Source organism: Salvelinus sp. IW2-2015, linkage group LG35, assembly GCF_002910315.2.
Source record: "Salvelinus sp. IW2-2015 linkage group LG35, ASM291031v2, whole genome shotgun sequence".
NCBI lineage: Eukaryota > Metazoa > Chordata > Actinopteri > Salmoniformes > Salmonidae > Salvelinus > Salvelinus sp. IW2-2015.
The window spans coordinates 13,259,965-13,278,081 of NC_036874.1; the positions used below are offsets into that span (position 1 = coordinate 13,259,965).

General features: G+C 45.2%; 1 protein-coding gene across 1 annotated transcript in view; it reads right to left on the bottom strand.

Annotated features, from left to right (window-relative positions):
* Nucleotides 1–17,555, bottom strand: part of LOC111958695 (protein argonaute-3-like) — a 47,745-nt gene extending 30,190 nt beyond the window's left edge. The window contains exons 1-5 of the mRNA XM_070437290.1: nucleotides 14,309–17,555; nucleotides 3,495–3,666; nucleotides 3,119–3,239; nucleotides 2,747–2,955; nucleotides 1,702–1,838 (exon numbers count right to left, since the gene is read on the bottom strand). Coding sequence (XP_070293391.1) covers nucleotides 1,702–1,838; nucleotides 2,747–2,955; nucleotides 3,119–3,239; nucleotides 3,495–3,666; nucleotides 14,309–14,327 — 658 coding nt within the window. The 5' untranslated portion in view covers nucleotides 14,328–17,555. The remainder of the gene's footprint in view (nucleotides 1–1,701; nucleotides 1,839–2,746; nucleotides 2,956–3,118; nucleotides 3,240–3,494; nucleotides 3,667–14,308) is intronic.
* Between the last annotated feature and the right edge of the window lie 562 nt (nucleotides 17,556–18,117).

The window sequence follows — 18,117 nt, forward strand, 5'->3', positions numbered from 1 at the left end:
TTTTCCTAGGTTTTATTTCATGTTGAGAGCCATATTGCATGTCCCTTCCCTGAGTACTTAGGTGGTGTCCTGGCTATGAAACAACCTTGCTGCTGTACTTGTCTGATTTGAGATATAAGCCTAAATAGCAAAAAAATGATGATGCTGATAATTGATGACACATGGCTGTTTCTGGCTTGATGTACAGTTGAAGTCGGAAGTTTACAGAGTCATTAAAACTCGTTTTTCAACCACTCCACAAATTTCATCAACAAACTATAGTTTTGGCAAGTCGGTTAGGACATCTACTTTGTGTAAACACAAGTAATTTTCCAACAATTGTTTACAGACAGATTATTTCACTTATAATTCACTGTATCACAATTCAGTGGTCAGAAGTTTACATACACTAAGTTGACTGTCCTTTAAACAGCTTGGAAAATTCCAGAAAATGATGTCATGGCTTTAGAAGCTTCTGTCTGATAGGCTAATTGACATAATTTGAGTCAATTGGAGGTTACCTGTGGAATGTATTTCAAGGCCTACCTTCAAACTCAGTGCCTCTTTGCTTGACATCATGGAAAAATCAGCCAAGACCTCAGAAAACAAATTGTAGACCTCCACAAGTCTGGTTCATCCTTGGGAGCAATTTCCAAACGCCTGAGGGTACCACGTTCATCTGTACAAACAATAGTACACAAGTATAAACACCATGGGACCACGCAGCCATCATATCGCTCAGGAAGAAGACGCATTCCGTCTCCCAGATGAACGCACTTTGGTGCGAAAAGTGCAAATCAATCCCAGAACAACAGCAAAGGACCTGCTGAAGATGCTGGAGGAAACGGGTACAAAAGTATCTATATCCACAGTAAAACGAGTCTATATTGACATGCCCTGAAAGGCTGCTCAGCAAGGAAGAAGCCACTGCTCCAAAACCGCCACAAAAAGCAGACTACGGTTGCAACTGCACATGTGGACAAAGATTGTACTTTTTGGAGAAATGTCCTATGGTCTGATGAAACAAAATAGAACTGTTTGCCATAATGACCACGTTATGTTTGGAGGAAAAAGGGATGCTTGCAAGCCAAAGAACACCATTCCAACCGTGAAGCACGAGGGTGGCAGCATCATGTTGTGCGGTGCTTGGCTGCCGGAGGTCTGGTGCACTTCACAAAATAGATGGCATCATGAGGAGGTAAAATTATGTGGAAGTTTTAAGCAACATCTCAGACATCAGTCCCACCAAAATCGCTCCCAAACACAAAGCGCCCCTCAGATCCCTGCACCTCCGTCTCCACAGCAACCGCCTAGGCAGTTCCCACAAAGCAAGAGACACACCCCCCCACACACCCCCACTCCACCTTCTACAAAGGCTATGGCCAGCCCACCCACCTATAACCAGAATCCTCCTTCCAAACCACCCTGTTGCCAGCATGCGGCACAACACCCACTATGGAGTCCTCCCATATTAGGTAGAAGTTGCCCCAAACACCGATACAGGTTCAGGGCCTGTATTCATAAAGCCTCTCAGAGTAGGAGTGATGATCTAAGATCAGTTTAGCCCTTTAGATCACATTGAATAAGATTACATGGACAGGGGGACTTGATCCTAGATAACAACTCCTACTCTGATCCATATGGCCCCAGATTTTTTTCTTCTTTCATCCCACTAATGGTTAAGGTTAGGATTGGTGGCAACGTGATGTGCGTCGTCCTCACCGTCAATATTGAGCATCATCTTCCACATGGCGGGGCGTACAGACTGGTGGAAACCAAACCACACCTCTCTCCCCCCTCCCAGGGGATGGTCGTAGCCCTCTGGGGCTGAGAAGAAGGAGCGACCCACTGGAGTGTACCTGGAGAGGGGGAGGAGAAATAGAGAGATAGTGAGGGGGGAGAAGAGTGAGAGAAGAGAAACACAACAAGGGAAGAGAGATAGAAGGGGGACAGACAGGAGAATTGGGAAGTTAGTTTCCACAACCTGGACAAGAATCTTGGTCAATAGCACTTTGCACAGTGACAGTCTGACAACAATCTATTTTTCAATTGACACTGAACATCAATGAAACGAGAGGGTGAAAACTCCACACGACCTTATCGACATCCTATCACTGAGCGGCAAAGACTAATTAATAACAACATTTACGTTTCCTAGAAAATCCTGGACACATTCTGTCAATGCAGTAGCCTGAAGCTATAGCAAACATATCCTTATGGCAGGTGTTTTTATTTAAGACTTAGGCTTTATTCAGTATTGGTAGGCATGCTGATAACACATTGTTTTTGAGTGGAGGAGGCTACGAGTGAAGTCTGGTATGAAGGCATAGGTAGTCACTATGAACTTGATTTCCTGACTGATTATCGTCAGGCCATGAAAACAACCACATTTTGTTTTGCAAGGGCATACATTCACGCGGTTCATTACCAATGTGGCACTAATCGGAAGTGAGTCCTCACTGAAATTCAGTACTTGATTTGTCATTCAGAAATGATCTTGGAATAAAATCAAGTCTCTCGGGCCAGCAAATGAAATACCATATGGGTTTATTAGGCCTACATCTCCAGTAAATAAATCTGACTCAAAAGTAAAAAGAACGTGTAGCAGAGTTGCATCGTTTGCTTTTAAATCAGTTTACTGAGGTTTCCAGGAATAAATGCTCAACTTTTCAGAAATGCATGCATCCTGTTTATCAAATAATTAACCCAATCACATAGTTATAACATTCCCTATTATGACCACTTGGTTGGCGACTGTCTAACTCACTTCATGGAGGGCAGGTGTCGCAGCACCACGTCCACAGCGTGTACTGGGTTGGTGCTGATGGGCTTGTCCAGCTCCAGGGGCTCAGGCACGCTGCGGCCGGTTAGCACCTCGTGCAGCATATGCCAGCTCACCAGAGACACAAACTTGATTGAGACCTTAAAGGGCCGGTCCTTGCCCCCCTCACCCGGTAGAGTGACATCCAGATCCACCTGTGTGTGTGTGGGGGTTGGGGGGTTAGAGGTGTGTGCGTGCATTAACACATCAAGAAGTGTGGGAGCGTGAGTGAGAGTGTGTTTTCGGTCTTGTCGGAGCGCCAGGTAGGTTTGACTGTGTGTGTGTGTGTGGCTGGGTGTCAGTCCACATCCATCTTACCCCTGCGGTTGCCACAGGCAGCGGGTTGGCTGTGTACAAGCTCCTCTTCCCATCGTAGACTGGCCGACGATCCCCAAAGATGGTAACCTTGAAGTGCTGCACCATGGAGTCCACCACCTCCCTACAGAACACAAGACCAAAACAAGTTGACCTCTTTAGACTTGTCCAATGGTCTGCAACCTGTGGCTCTTTATCTGCCCATATGTGGCTCTATAATTAGTGTTCAAAGTAATAATAATAAATAAAACAAGTCGAATAAAACATCAAATTACCTCTAGTCACACTTCAACAACCACATGAACAACCCATCATCTGATACCATGTGAAACATTTTGTAGATCCTAGCAAAAGGCAAACTCCGTTATTCTAGGCGTACCTGTTGACGCGGCGCGGGCACTTCTCGGGCTTGATGTCCACCTCATAGAGGTAGACGTCTATCTTGGGGATATCCACCTGGAAGCAGTTTGCCAGCAGCTTGATGGGCTTTCCCATGGTGCCATAGCCAGGCCGCCGTGGCACAGTGAACAGGGGCTGGGCTCCAACGGCTCCTAGAGATGGAAGGAGGGGGGAGAGAGGGAGAATGGAAAAAGGGAACAATCATTCAATTTCCATTACAACAGACCAGTTCTTTGAGGAACAGGCTTAGATTAGTAAATTGCTAAATCGCCTTTGTAGTGGCCACTTTGACGAAAAAGTTAGGTCTCAATCACCTGCTGCCTGTGTGTCAAGAAGATAGAGATGTTGGCTGAAAGAATCTACTGGAAGGAACCATTTTAGAAAGTACAGAGACAGCGAGGAATACTATGGGGGGGGGGATACAAAGGTTTGGTTTCACTATGAAAAATTAAACCGAAACAAAACACCCAGACGTGTGTGTGTGTGTGTGCGTGCGTGCGTATGTGCACACAGCGGTGCGTCCCACACATTGCCACCCCCAGGCACAGGATGTCTTACACAGTAGTCACTTTAACCCAGTAGACAGAGTTATTTTAAAAACACCCCGATGTGCCACACTCATCCCAGTGCCATTTTGGGTCTGCCGTCTCGTGGCCTGCCCATCAACATCAGCTGATGTAGAAAAAAATAAAAATAAACAATTCGCCTTTTGAAGCGTCGCGCTGGTTTAGCCGAACATTTGCTTTGACGTTGTTGTTGTTCAGATGGCCTACGTGAGACGCTGAACTATTGAGCAACACTCAGTCTAACAACTGAGTTCAGATGAGTCAGTATATTGCTTTTACATCCTAAACTATACTGAACAAAAATATCAAACAGAACATGTAAAGTGTTGGTACCATGTTTCTGGAGCTGAAATAAAGATACCAGACATTTTGCAGATGCACAAAAAGCTTTTGTTAACATTCTTGTTAGTGAGCATTTCTCCTTTGCCAAAATAATGCATCCACTTGACAGATGTGGCATATCAAGGAGCTGATTAAACAGCCTCATTACACAGGTGCACCTGGTGCTGGGAACAATAAAAGGCCACTCTGAAATGTGCCGTTTTGTCACACAACACAATGCCACAGATGTTGAGGGTTGAGGGAGCGTGCAATTGGCATGCTGACTGCAGGAATGTCCACCAGAGCTGTTGACAGATATGGTAATTGAATGTTCATTTCTCTTAGCCGCCTCCAACATAGTTTTAGAGAATTTGGCCGTACATCCAACCGGCCTCACAATTGCAGACCAAATGTAACCACGCCAGCCCAGGACCTCCACATCCAGCTTCTTCACCTATGTGATTGTCTGAAACCAGCCACCCGGACAGCTGATGAAACTGAGGACTATTTCTGTCTGTAATAAAGCCCCTTTGTGGGCTGCACCATTGCCCAGTCATGTGAAATCCATAGATTAGGGCCTAATGAATTGATTTCAAATAACTGATTTCCTTAGCTCTGTAAAAAAAAAAACATWWWWWAAAAAAAAAAACATAATTCGGTGAAATTGTTGCATGTTGCATTTAAATGTTTGTTCCATATACATATCCTCATCACCCCTATTCAACACTCCCATCTCCATCTCGCAACTCAAGAAGACAAGCAGAAAGTAAACCATGGGAGTTTCCCCCTCAGCCTCTCTCTGGTACTCTCCACCGCCAAAACCAAACTGCCCCAACGTGTCATTAATAAATGAGTGTCAGGGCTATGAATGATTCACCTCCTATTGAGTCATGATGAGCATACGAGTGGGTGTCAGTTCATTCAGAGCCACAGCGCAGGGGGGGGGGGGGGGGGAAATGGAATAAAAACCATTACAGAACCCTCTCTCAGGTGCTGCCAGCTCATGGGCCTAGAGCATGAGTAAAAAATTTTGTTTAGGGCTGTCTTTCAGAAGCTGGAGCGTTCATGGTTTCCCCTTCCGTTTCTCTCGCCTGGTGGACCTTGAGGGGTGGGTACAGGGGTGACAGATGCAGGTTGGGTGTAGGCTAAGGCTAGACCTTGGTGGGTCACAATGACAGCAGAGAAAGGGGGAGAGAGAAGTCTGGAATTCCAGCCATAACTGTCCCACGGACACACACCAGCCCTTTGTGATGGAAATGATCCAGGGGGCCGAGGGGAGACTAGTGCAGGTCTCAGACAAACAGAGAGAGCGAGAGAGACACATGGGTTTACTCATACCGCCACACAAAAACACAATCAGACCGTGAGAGACACAGGCGCTCTCTGACACACAGATTGCTTTTCCTGTGCTGCGGTGGGGGTGAGTAAGCCAAGGAGGAGGAGAGGGAGGAGTAGGATGGCTGGGGGAATGGGCAGGGAGGGCTGGTATTCCTCTCAGGCACGCATATTGTACTACTAGCCTCCACGCTGCATGAGTCACTGGGCCAACGCAGAGAGAGAAACACAGGAGGAGCAGCATCCTGCCTCTGGACATTGTGCCAGGCATTCTATATAAAAATACACATTTTAAAACACTTTCCTTCTAGTCCTGATGTTCTTTTACACACACACACACACACACACACACACACCTAACAAGATATTGCGCGCGCACACACACACAATCTCTCACGCACGCATACACGTCCTGCTGATGTGCGTGTGTGTGTAAGCATTTCACGGTAAGGTCCCCACCTGTTGTATTCGGCGCATGTGACGAATACAATTTGATGCTGTCTTACAGATACACACACGCACAGGTGCCTTCTGACACGCCCTTACCGAAACACGCAAGCAAGCTCGACCAACCATACACACAGGAAAGCAGCTGCAGCGTCATCATCCCACCATGCAGCGAGCGAGACACAAAGAAACACCAAGGCCACAAAGAGAAAAGGAAAACACACACCCACAAACATCGGATCAGAAATTCAGAACACTGCAACAAACTACTCAACATTTCCAAGCTTCCGGTTATTAAACCTAACCCTCCTGGCCATTTCTCCCTCAGACGTTCAAAGAAATGGATTCAAAACACACGTGTGCAGAACTAAACTCGATCGCAAAAATCCCTTCCAAGGCATGTTAGCCTATTTTCTCTGTCACTGATCATTCAGAATGCTTCTCAAGCAAACACGGCCTAGTATCTCTCAATTCTCCCCCCCCTTCTAAACTATTTGAGCCCCTTGCAGACAAAACAAGTACAAGCACGCCCCTGGGAACTGTAGAGGGGAACGTTGTGGAGGGATGCGGCTGTCCGGGGCCAGGGCAGGGAGGTAAGTAGAGGGGGGAGCTGACTACTCTAGTCTGAGGTTTCTCTGACACTGTGTAGGCCAATGGCCCCGAGCTGGCACTGTCCTCAGGTCACCCACTGCCCATATAAGGCATGCTCAGTACCAAGCAAGCAACATAGCAGAGACCAGTGGCTCAGTGGAACACACACACACAGGAGTGTGAAGCTGAACTAACTGCTCATATGACCTCATTGACCTGAGATACACACCAATGGATCAACCAAAAATGTTGAAGTCTACAAAACTACAAAGTTGATGCCTAAAATGCACAACATGATTAGTACTCAACTATCCTGGAATACCATGACCTGTGACCTATAGGCCTTCCCATAGACATAACGAGATTACTGACAATGAGAGATGGCCTACTCAAAAGCCCATGTGGAGGCATCAAAGGCTTGTGGTCTGCGTCATTTAGCGTTGAGAGGGAGCAGGTTCAAGGAAACCTCCCCCTCGTGCGTTTACTCTGAAAGTGTGTGTGTGTGTGTGTGGTCAGAAGAGTCGTAAAAGGAAGAACGTGTTTTCCAAACAGAAAGATTCTAGGTACTTTCAACGCTTTGTCTCGTTTTCTTTCCTGACCGCATGTTACGGACTACAGTACAGACACCAACTAACAGAGGCGGTAAACTGGGTAGTATTCGTTAGGGCATACCGTAGGAAAACAGTGTACAACAGAAAACGAAAACTAGCGTTATTGGACAAGGTCAGATAGCGGTCAGAAACAGGGAAGAACTTTCTTCAGTTTGATGCCTAATGAATATGTCCCTGATATTAGAAAGGACAAGTCAGTGGGTATGTGGAGAGATAAGGAGGCGTCACAGAACTGACCTTGTAATGACAATTTCTCAGTCAAACTGTAACAGAAGTGGATGTGCCAAAATGGGACCCAAGCGATAAACTCGACAAGGTTGGCTTTGTGCAATTGTTCCATCATTTATTTAATTTAAGTGTCTTATGAGCAAGCCGGCGTTGGATCTCAGGCGACCTCAGCTTGCTACACTCATAGACTGGACGCTGTTTAATGTTGTGAGGTGAAAATTTACTAGGCTATATCATCACAGGCTAGGAGAGAAACCAGTAACATCATCCCTGAAAAGCAGCGGATATCTACACTGATTGGGGTCTTGTTCAGTAGGCATGGAATGGATGCAAACACTCCAAAACAGACTCAAACAGAGATGCATTCTACTACCTGAACTCAATCAACTCAAACAAGAAACTCAAACAAAAAAAAATTGCAAGAAACTCTTAAAACATATTGCAACGGTGTGCCCTAATGAACATTACCTAGTTACCATTACACATCAAGTCTGGGCTCTCCCCTCCTCGGTCCCGCTGCCTTCCACAATGATTGTCTAAAAACGTACTCACACAGACGCAGGGCAGGCCCACACACACACACAATACAGCTGTTGTATGTCTAATCCGGATAGGCCTGGGCTGTGGGAACAGGGCGAGTGCTCCGATGCGGGGCACAAAGGCGTCAGTCACAGCAGGCAGTGGCCCAGGCACACGAGGACGGACGGACGCACACAGTGACAGAGCGCCGCGGGCTGAGAGGGACTGATGCGTGTCAAACTAGTTTATTCCCCCCTCTGTCACTTGTCCCATCTACCTCAGTGCTCAGAGAGTGTCGGGCACCGACCGGAGCCACCACAGCTGAGGCCACTCACTCCACAAACAAACACAAGCCAAAGCTGTACAGGGAGACCAAGGAGGGAGAGGCAACATGAAGTACCCTGAGGATGGATGGCAGGGGGGGAACGCAAGGCAGGCTGGACCTTGAGCGGATACGCACACCAACACCTGAATGAGCTAGCTCTGTTAGCCTGGTCGGAACATCAGGGTACTAGCGGAGGGGAGGGGACAATAAAACATGTTTAGTGGTCAGGAAGAACCTCCGACTCTGTGATTAGGACTAGGAAGGAGGGAGAGATATGGACTGGCATTAGGCCAGGGGTCGCGTTAATGCAGAATTGTGTGTTTGTAACGACAAAACATAAAAAACGCAGAACAAATCTCTTGCTGTGTTTTGTAAACGCAGATCTAAAATGCTTCTTATTGGAGTTTCTGCTGGGCATTGGACTCATTTTGTGCTTCAGTTGCACTCATGAAAGGGCATATCAGCTGACAGCGCTCTGACTGATGTGCAGCTGCTTTTCTCCGCTAAATTGCAGGATGAACTTCTAGCAAAACATTAGGAAATGTAGCTGGCTACATTCTTTCCATGATAAACATTAGAAATATAATGGCCATGCATCGTTACACTTATGAAAATGATGCTATTTTCTGCCAAATGTGTTGCACTAATGTATTTTCTGTGAAGGAAAACTACAGTTGCAGGCCCATGATCACTCTGTTGAAGCAAAAAAAATAAAACGCAGGTGAAATGGTTTAAAAACACAGGTTGATGGTCTGTGGGCTCATCTCAATGAAGTCAGTCAGTGATATAAAAAAATACCTACTAGTGCCAGCCAATCAAATGCGTTGTTTCAGGAAAGCACACACACACAAAAAAAATACTTTTCTGGGATAATTTCTCACTTTCAACAATGTCAGGCTCTGTCTTCTCTCCCTCAGTTCTCCCACAAAACAAGTTTGGTTACCCCCTTAAGATACTCCCCTCACATCAGCCCTGGGTCCCTCACTTCTTGTCTGAACCCTCCTGCACTGTGCCACTCCGTGTTGTGTTCCCCCCCATAGATTTAGGCTAAATGGTCCTCACTAAACACAGAGCTCAGGAAGGAGAGAAGAGTGCCCAATCCAGGCCTCCTCCTCCTCCCACAGAGCTGAGACAGACATCCCCCAGCCTTTACAGCCCACTCCTACTGGGCACTCCTACTGACTCTTTCAGTCCTCTCCATCTATCCCCACGCACTCTCCCTCCCTCTCTGGCTCTGTGAGTCACTCACTCTCTGGCTCTCCCACTGATGTAGCTCCCTCCCCCTCCAGCTCTCACACAAAGCCCACCCACATGAGCTCAATACTAGCCACACTCACAAAATGTGAAGGTCGACAGACAGAGATGCTTCTCAATCTAGCACACATGCATATGGGCTGTTTTAATTTACTTCACTTGTTAGAAGTGAAAAATAACATTCCTTTCTAGGCTATGGGGACACAGGCTGCAAGAACCTAACGAACACATGGCTCAGCAGGGTTGTGTTCAGCAGGCACGCAACGAAAAACGCTTTGTAACGGAAAGAGAAATGTAGTATTTCCTCATAGGACAACTCCAGGTTGTCCCTCCCTGTTGTCTGTTTTCTTCCGGTTGGTGCCTAATGAATACTCCTCAGGCCTAGCCTGTGTGTGAATATTCTAGCTGATTGACCCACTCACAATCTTGTGATGTTGACTATGTGTCCTAACTTTGGACAAGGATTTGAAAATCAAAGGGGGTTATCGACTTCGCCTTTTTTTACTCAAATAAAGTGAGGCGCTACAGAGGCAGGAGAAAGAGAGAGATCAAGGAGGGAGGATAAGAAAGGTGGTGGACGGGGGGGGTTAGGTGAAACAAAAGAGCGGGAAGAACAAGAGGAAGGAGAACAGAAGGAGCGGGAGGGTGTGAATCAGAAAGACAAAGAAAACTACCATATATGACTATTCAAACATAGCTACTGCTAACAAACTTTAAGTACCTCAACCACATTTACCTAGAAGACCCCCTTGATAGTTAGTAACTGAGTCAATCACCCTTGGGGGGGGGGGGTCACCTGTACTGCCTGTGTGGTGTCCCTTTTTCTTTCGGTAAGCCCCACACAGGTGTGTGCAGATGAGTGTGTGTATGTCACGGGTGTATCCATTACAACAGGAAGCAGCTGCACTTCTCATGCACTATTAAGCGTGCTAGGTTACACACCCAAAACCCCAACTGACAGTAGAACTCATCTTAACATCACATACAACTTTTGGCACAAATGTTGTTGTTTTTTTTAATGGGGAAAAAAAAGAGGAAAAAGGGCCTCAGGATCTCGTTACGGTATTTTTGTGCATTCAAATTGCCATTGATAAAATGCAATTGTGTTCGTTGGCTGTAGCTTATGCCTGCCCATACCATAATCTCACCATGGGGCACTCCGTTCACAACGTTGCCATCAGCAAACCGCTCGCCTACTCGACACCATACACATGGCCTGCGTTTGTGAGGCCGGTTGGACATACTGACACATTCTCTAAAAACGACTGGAGGCAGCTTATGGTAAAGAAATTAACATTAAATTCTCTGGAAACAGCTCTGGTGGACATTCTTGCAAACAGCATGCCAATTGCACACAAACTACTCATTTTAGAGTGGCCTTTTATTGTCCCCCGCACAAGGTGCACCTGTGTAATGATCATGCTGTTTAATCAGCTTCTTGATATGCCACAACTGTCAGGTGGATGGATTATCTTGGCAAATGAGAAATGCTCACTAACAGGGATGTAAACAAATTTGTGCACAAAATTTGAGAGAAATTAGGTTTTTGTGCGTATGGAACATTTCTGGGATCTTTTATTTCAACACATGAAACACGGGACCAACACTTTACATGTTGCATTGATATTGTTGTTCAGTGTAATATCCAACCTCATAAGAACAACATTTTATGATCATGTGTTGCCTTTCAAATACCATACAGACAGAGCTACAACATGTACTGTGTGATGGATGTGATTTTAATGTTTAAAAGCTCAAGTCATATCCTATGAGCACTAGCTAATCTGGTCTGTTTCTCAAACGGCACAAACGTTGCATGCTGCCAGTTGCATGCTGTTAATAAGCAGGCCAGGCAATCAATTAGCATTTTCTCACGCCACACTCTTCTTAGCAACGAGGGCCCCCTTTCAATCATTCACTGAGGAATCAAGTCCACTGTTCTGTTCCCCCTCATGGGTACGCAGCTGACGGAAAGAAAACACCTGCCCTGTTCAGGTTTGTTTTTTAGGGCACACTGTAGCAAAATGTTTGGAAACAGAAAAGCAAAAATGAGCGTTTCTTATCAGTCGAAGTCCAAATAGTCCCACCCTGTTGTAGCCCGCAGTCTACCATTTGGTGCATAATGAACATGGCCCAGTTATCCCCTTTTTAAAACCTCTACAACCTTAGGAGGCGTGGAGGTCAGTTGCCAGGGGGGACCTCCTCTGGAGGGAATTAATATAGCTCTGTCTGGCCTGGCCATATCGGGTGTCACTCACTGGGTCTACCTGCTAGGGTATTGTTGCAGGAGAAGTGGAAAGTTTCCGTTACGACTACAGACAATGCAAACTGTAAAGACGGTTTCCCTGGCTGTCATTGTAAAAGACAAGGAGGAACAGTCTGACCTAGGCTACCATCTAGGTTATACAGGGTCTACTCTATTATGGATGCTTCCCTTTTTGATTTAGGCCTAGCCTACACGTCACCACTGTTCTGCAGTCTACTCATGAGAAAACATGACCAACAGGACCACGCAGTACCACTTACTATTCAAACTAAAACGCGTTGAATAAGGAAAAGTAGTCAGTAACTTTGCCTCTCCTGAACTAGGACCCTATAAAATCAAAATCAAACTTTTCTAATAGAAAAAAAAAACAGAACTATATGTTCTAAGTCCATAACAATGCTTAGATATCAGGAGACCACTTTTGAGGTCTGGGGGGGGGGAAATCTAAGAAATGTTGGTGTAGTTACCCTTTAATGCAAGTGTGCACCAGCTAGAGACAGTTGTTTGGCTTGCGGTGTTTCTGTAGCGCTAATGTGCATGCAGTTAGCTAAACAAATTGTCACTGGATTGATGCAAATAATGATATAATTCTGCCGGGTAAGCACAGGCTACTTTGTGGTTAACATTTAGTTGAGACGGTTTTTGGGAAAGCCTTTCCATCTACCAGCAAACGGTTATCATTAGCATTATCACAAACGGTAGACTAGACATATGTGCGCACCGCACACGGTATGTAAGCCAGCGACATACCACCCTGCATCCCACTGCTGGCTTGCTTCTGAAGCTAAGCAGGGAAGGTCTTGGTCAGTCCCTGGATGGGAGACCAGATGCTGCTGGAAGTGGTGTTGGAGGGCCAGTAGGAGGAACCCTTTCCCTAAAAAAAATATCCCAATGCCCCAGGGCAGGGATTGGGGATTTCGCCCTGTGTAGGGTGCCATCTTTCAGGTGGGACATTAAGCAGGTGTCCTGACTCTCTGTGGTCATTAAAGAGCCCATGGCACTTATAAGGGTGTTAACCCACTTGTCCTGGCTAACTTCCCAATCTGGCCCTCATACGGTCACCTAATCATCCCCAGTTTACAATTGGTTAATTCATCCTCTATAACTATTCCCCAGTTCATTGCTGTAAATAAGACTGTTCTCTGTCAACTTACCTGAAAAAATGAAGGATAAATAAAAAAGCAAACATAAGTGCATTTCTGTACCATTTCAGAAAGTTGAAGGGGGACCATGTGTTTGATACTATTCCACTCATTACCATGAGTCTGTTCTCCCCAATTAAGATGCAACCAATCACCTGTGTGCTGAACGTTTCATCATGCATAACCATGTGGACTTTTCTATGACTAACGATTGAGTGTCATGAGTAGGAAGATACCCATAATGGCTGAAGTGTGAAATATGATGCCACAAAACTTTTGTTAAGTCTCCATTTCATTGCATTCCTCCACTTATGACTAGCCCAACTTTACAAGACTTCAAAGACACTGTACTCCCACATGGTGTGTATAGAATTACATTTCACCTGTGACTCACACATGGCCAACAGTCAACTGTTGAGGAACTCCCCTAGCTACAGTTAAACAAAAAGTAGCTGATGGCCATTCATGAATTTACCTAGGTGCTTTTACATACACTAGCATTGTTACGTTAACGTTAAATACAATTCCATTTCAACTTACTGTGCCTGTGGGCAGGACGGTTGGTCATTATGATGGGGAATCCTATTAATATCTAAAGGACCGGGTTAATAAACAGACTTTCCAAACGTATGTTGTAGACCCACTTCCTCTCTGCTTACCTCACGTCAAAATAAAAGCCCCCCCAAAATTATTCCTCTTTTGTCTACTTAAGGCACACGTGCAGGACTTATTTTAACATGAAGCCAGCAGAAAACAGACCCAAGTTAGGAAAGTATGTTTAAATTTGTTATTTTCGATGTTTTTTCTCAATTTCCCACCTGCATAAGGACAATCGGCAGGGTAAATTGAAATGACATTTGATTTAACTTCTGGCTTCCAGCGGACTATTCAGGTTTTTTTGCAAGCTAATTTACTAGCAATTCTAGAGTGTAAATATTAGCGTAGTTAAAAGCAGCTAGCCACGAACGAGACACCTCAACCAACACCTGTGGGTTGGCGTTGTGTCTTAAGGAAATTGACATGGACCAAAAAAAACACTCACATTGGTTGGCTAACTAGGAATCAAATACGTTTATTTTTTTGGCTGGTAATACCTTTTTTTCTGCTTGTGTTGCAATGTCAGTGTTGGGAAACATGCAACAATTTAGTAAATCATTTTGGCATGATATGAACAATGACAGCAAATTACCTGTCGTTCCGATTTCCATTCATGAGGTCCCTGCCCGGTTCACTCCCCGGATCACAGATGTCAAATGTCAGGAACTCTTGCTTGGTTCAATCTGGTTTATCGGCAGTTCACAACACCGCACAGGCGATGCAACCGAGTTGTTACGGGTTCCCCCGAATTCTCTTCTCTGCTCACTGTCAAACGGGCCCCTTTTCCATTCCCTTTGGATGAGTGTCTTCCGTGTCCCGGTGTCTGCAAGTCGATCAAGGTATCCAATCAGAATTCACTGCCACGGCGATACTTGCTCGAGCCTCAACGACGATGATAAACTAGCCAGCTGTTAGATTAGCAAATGGATTGAGACAAGCATAGCTAACAGACAATGTCAAGATATCATAATTGCAGATTCACTGGGCTCTTTAGTTTATTACCAGTTTACTGAATAAAAATCTTATAAATTCAGTTTTACATCCAGAAGAAATCGAGTTTAAGGCTTGCTAGTTGGCGATAATTAGCTATCTAGCCATCTAGCTACCTACGACTACTAGTTCGAATTCTCATCCGACAATAGACAGCTACTTATCACTCAAAGTCTGCTAACGATAGGCAGCTTGCACCCGTTTTGATGTGCAGCCTTGTTTCCACTGATGTCCACTTTCCAACAGCGCCAGTCTCGCTGTTTCTAGCTGTCAACTCCCGGTGCATTCGCCGATATGACCAAGATTTTCACCCGGTTGCCTGTGCTCAACTCTGTGGGCTCTGACCAACTAAATATGGTGAAGTTACTACTCTGACACCGACAGGAAGAGAGTGGGTTCTATCTCAAATAGGAAACGTCAAAATGAAGCACTTCGCCCAAAACATACAGTATGAAGATAGGCAGAAACGCTCTTCACATAGAAATCCCCGATCACGTTAGCTAGCTAAGCTCATGCGCAGAAACACGTCATCGGGTCTAACGGTTGTCTCGCAGCATGTGCACGCCGTCAATCAAAGCACCCCCCTCAAGTTATTTTTGACGAAAATGAAAACGAATCAGTTTGTCACTTCACGAGGTCTGAATAAAAACATGTTCAATTACTTAAGACATTGATCGAATCTAGGTTGTGCCTTTAGATTTCGAAAAATTAACAACGAAGGAAGCCCGGCCTGGTCTGCCTGCCAGTTTCGCAAGCGTCCTGCAAGCTCGCGATGTTGAGCCTCAGTTTACAAACTCTGTGCTTTGACTTTAGCAATGGGAATAAATCATATTTCCAGTAACACAGAGAAGATCTCAGTTCTTACGTAAAATGTTTCCCTTTTCCTCTCTGTAGACTGACATACATTTTTTAAATTATTAAGGTTTCAGAGATAGTGGTTGGAGCTTTCTGATGTGATTTAGGCTACAGATATGTCATAATAAAAAATTAAAACCTGCATACAATTGGTTTTCCAGACTTACGTTGGTCTGTATGCAACAAAAATCAACAAGAGTAATAAAAAACAAATGTATTTTCTTTAAAAAATAGCCCTCCCCAACAGAGTCCCCATACTATTACATCATACAGAGCCAAAATAAGTTGCTTCCATGTCCTTTCATTCAACCAATTGAGAAGTGCTATGACAAGGACTGTTCTTGATCAGTGGCTTTTATATTGCTTAGTCAGTGAGTCTGGGTGGAGCGGATTCGCTTGTGTCCTCATCATGATGCTTTTCCCAGGGTAATTCCATGTTCTCCCCTGTTGCAAGGTGCTTTGTGTCTTCAGTGAGTGAAGATAAGAACTGCATCTGGATCAGTGTTGCTGGGCTTACCCAAGCTGAATTTGAACACAGAGGGGCCGGGGACTAACCCTAACTGCAAAGGCCCCGCTACATTGGTGAGCCCAAATTCATTACAGGTTATATACAAATCACCTTGGACACGTGGGGTCAGTAAAATGGTGTACAAAAGCATTTTGAGTGCGTAAGTCCATAAACATGAATCCCCCAAAAATTGGCATATCATTAAATCTCTATCGTCATTCCCTTCCAACATAAAAGGTGCTCTACCACCCATCAGACATGATTGGTGGCGCTTGAAGGCCAAGAAGTGAAAGTTGTCAGACTACTTTTCGCATAGTACCCCCTTGAGGATACACTCTGACACTACTCATCACAACAATACCGAAAACAGCCTTTCAGTTCACCGTTTACACAACTGAAGCTATGACTGACAGGCAAAAGTGAGCGTAATAAGCTCCTATCTCTAGGAAAACAGAAAGAAGGTGGCTCAGAATATCCAGTCAYAATAAAAATGTGTTACATGCGTTTCATAAAGTCAGAAAGTGATCAGAAGTGAAGGCAGGGCATATTGAGTAAGTACCCCCCCAAATAACCTGTGTCGCAAACCCCTATCTGTGTTGTCCATGCACACAGCGCACCAATGGGGGATCATACACTAGGCTGGGAGGAGGGGAGCTGAGGCAGAGGGTTGAGCGGGGTATGGATAGGGGGAAAAAGGGTGGTGGTGTTGGGGGTAAGTATTCATGTGGGGCTTTTAAGGGGGCAAGTGCATGCGTGGAGGCAGCTCGGTACACACTCAGGAGGAGAATGTGAGGGTGCATGAGTGTGCTTGTGTTGATCGACGCTGTGGTCGATGTTTGTAGGTAGGACAAGCTATGTACAAAATGTTTAAAAAAAGAGGCGCTATGTGTGCGTACAGTGTGTGTATGTGTGTAGGTGTATGTCAACGTAGTGTATTGGTGTGTACGTCGTCCCCATTGACATAGGTTGGAATGTGTACCTAGAATGTGTAAAATGATCATATAGCCAAGGTCAAGTGCTAAAGGTGAGGGAGAAACACTTTTCATTCAGTGTTCTCTGGCCCACATCTTTTTGCAGCTTTCACACCTACAAAGACAAGATAAAGACCTTGTATTGCTGCTGTTACTCTTGTTTCAGCAAGCTTAGAGAGGTTGTAGGTGTGAGAATATGTATTATGTAGGTGGTGGGGGGGGGGGGGGGGTGTGACCTGTGGTGTGAAGGCTGAGGGAAGACAATCTGCCCATTCTGAAGTAACATAAACCAATCAGGTAAAGAAAGTGCCTCGTAATCCCTTTCGCAGAGTAAATGCATTCTGACAAAGATTTATCTTCCTGTTTACATAAGTGCCCCTTTTCCATTGGTAGGCATCACATTAGGCTGGTTAATAATAATAATAATGCTGGTTTAGGTGCATGGGGTGTGAGTATATTCAATACACTCACTGCAATGGTCCCTCTAACTTCTACATTGGCCTCTCTCTACTGGCTAATTTAAGAGGACCTCCCCAATGCCAGACACAGTGAAAGGACTTAAGTCTCATGTATCTACGATATAATACACCTGCTCTTACGTATCTCTGCTCTATTTCACTATTACGAGCAGAGGGCTAGCCCTCACAGCAGACACTTCATATTAGGTGCAGGGTGGGCGGCATTGACTACATGCTAATTTCTAAGTGCTAAAGTACCATACATCCCGTCGCGCGCCTCAAGGCCTAAAAAAATAAAATGGCAACACAAGAATGGAGTTCATGATAAAAAGAAATGAAACGATTATAAGTGTGTCCTTTTTGTCCGCCCTTCTCGCCCAGGGTCCCATGACTCCTGTTGTACCAGGGGCTTGGAACAGAACACTGCATCCGCCGTGCGGATAGGTAAGAGGCAGCATGTGGTGGTGGCAGTCAAAAGTCTCGGGGCAGCTCAGCGCCGTTTTCCTCCCCTCCGTATTGCATACATAGGAGTGTGGAAGGTCGCATACAATAATAACCTCCCCCCCCCCTCCTCTTTTCTTTAAAAAAAATTCAACATAAAAAACACATCCTGGTAAAG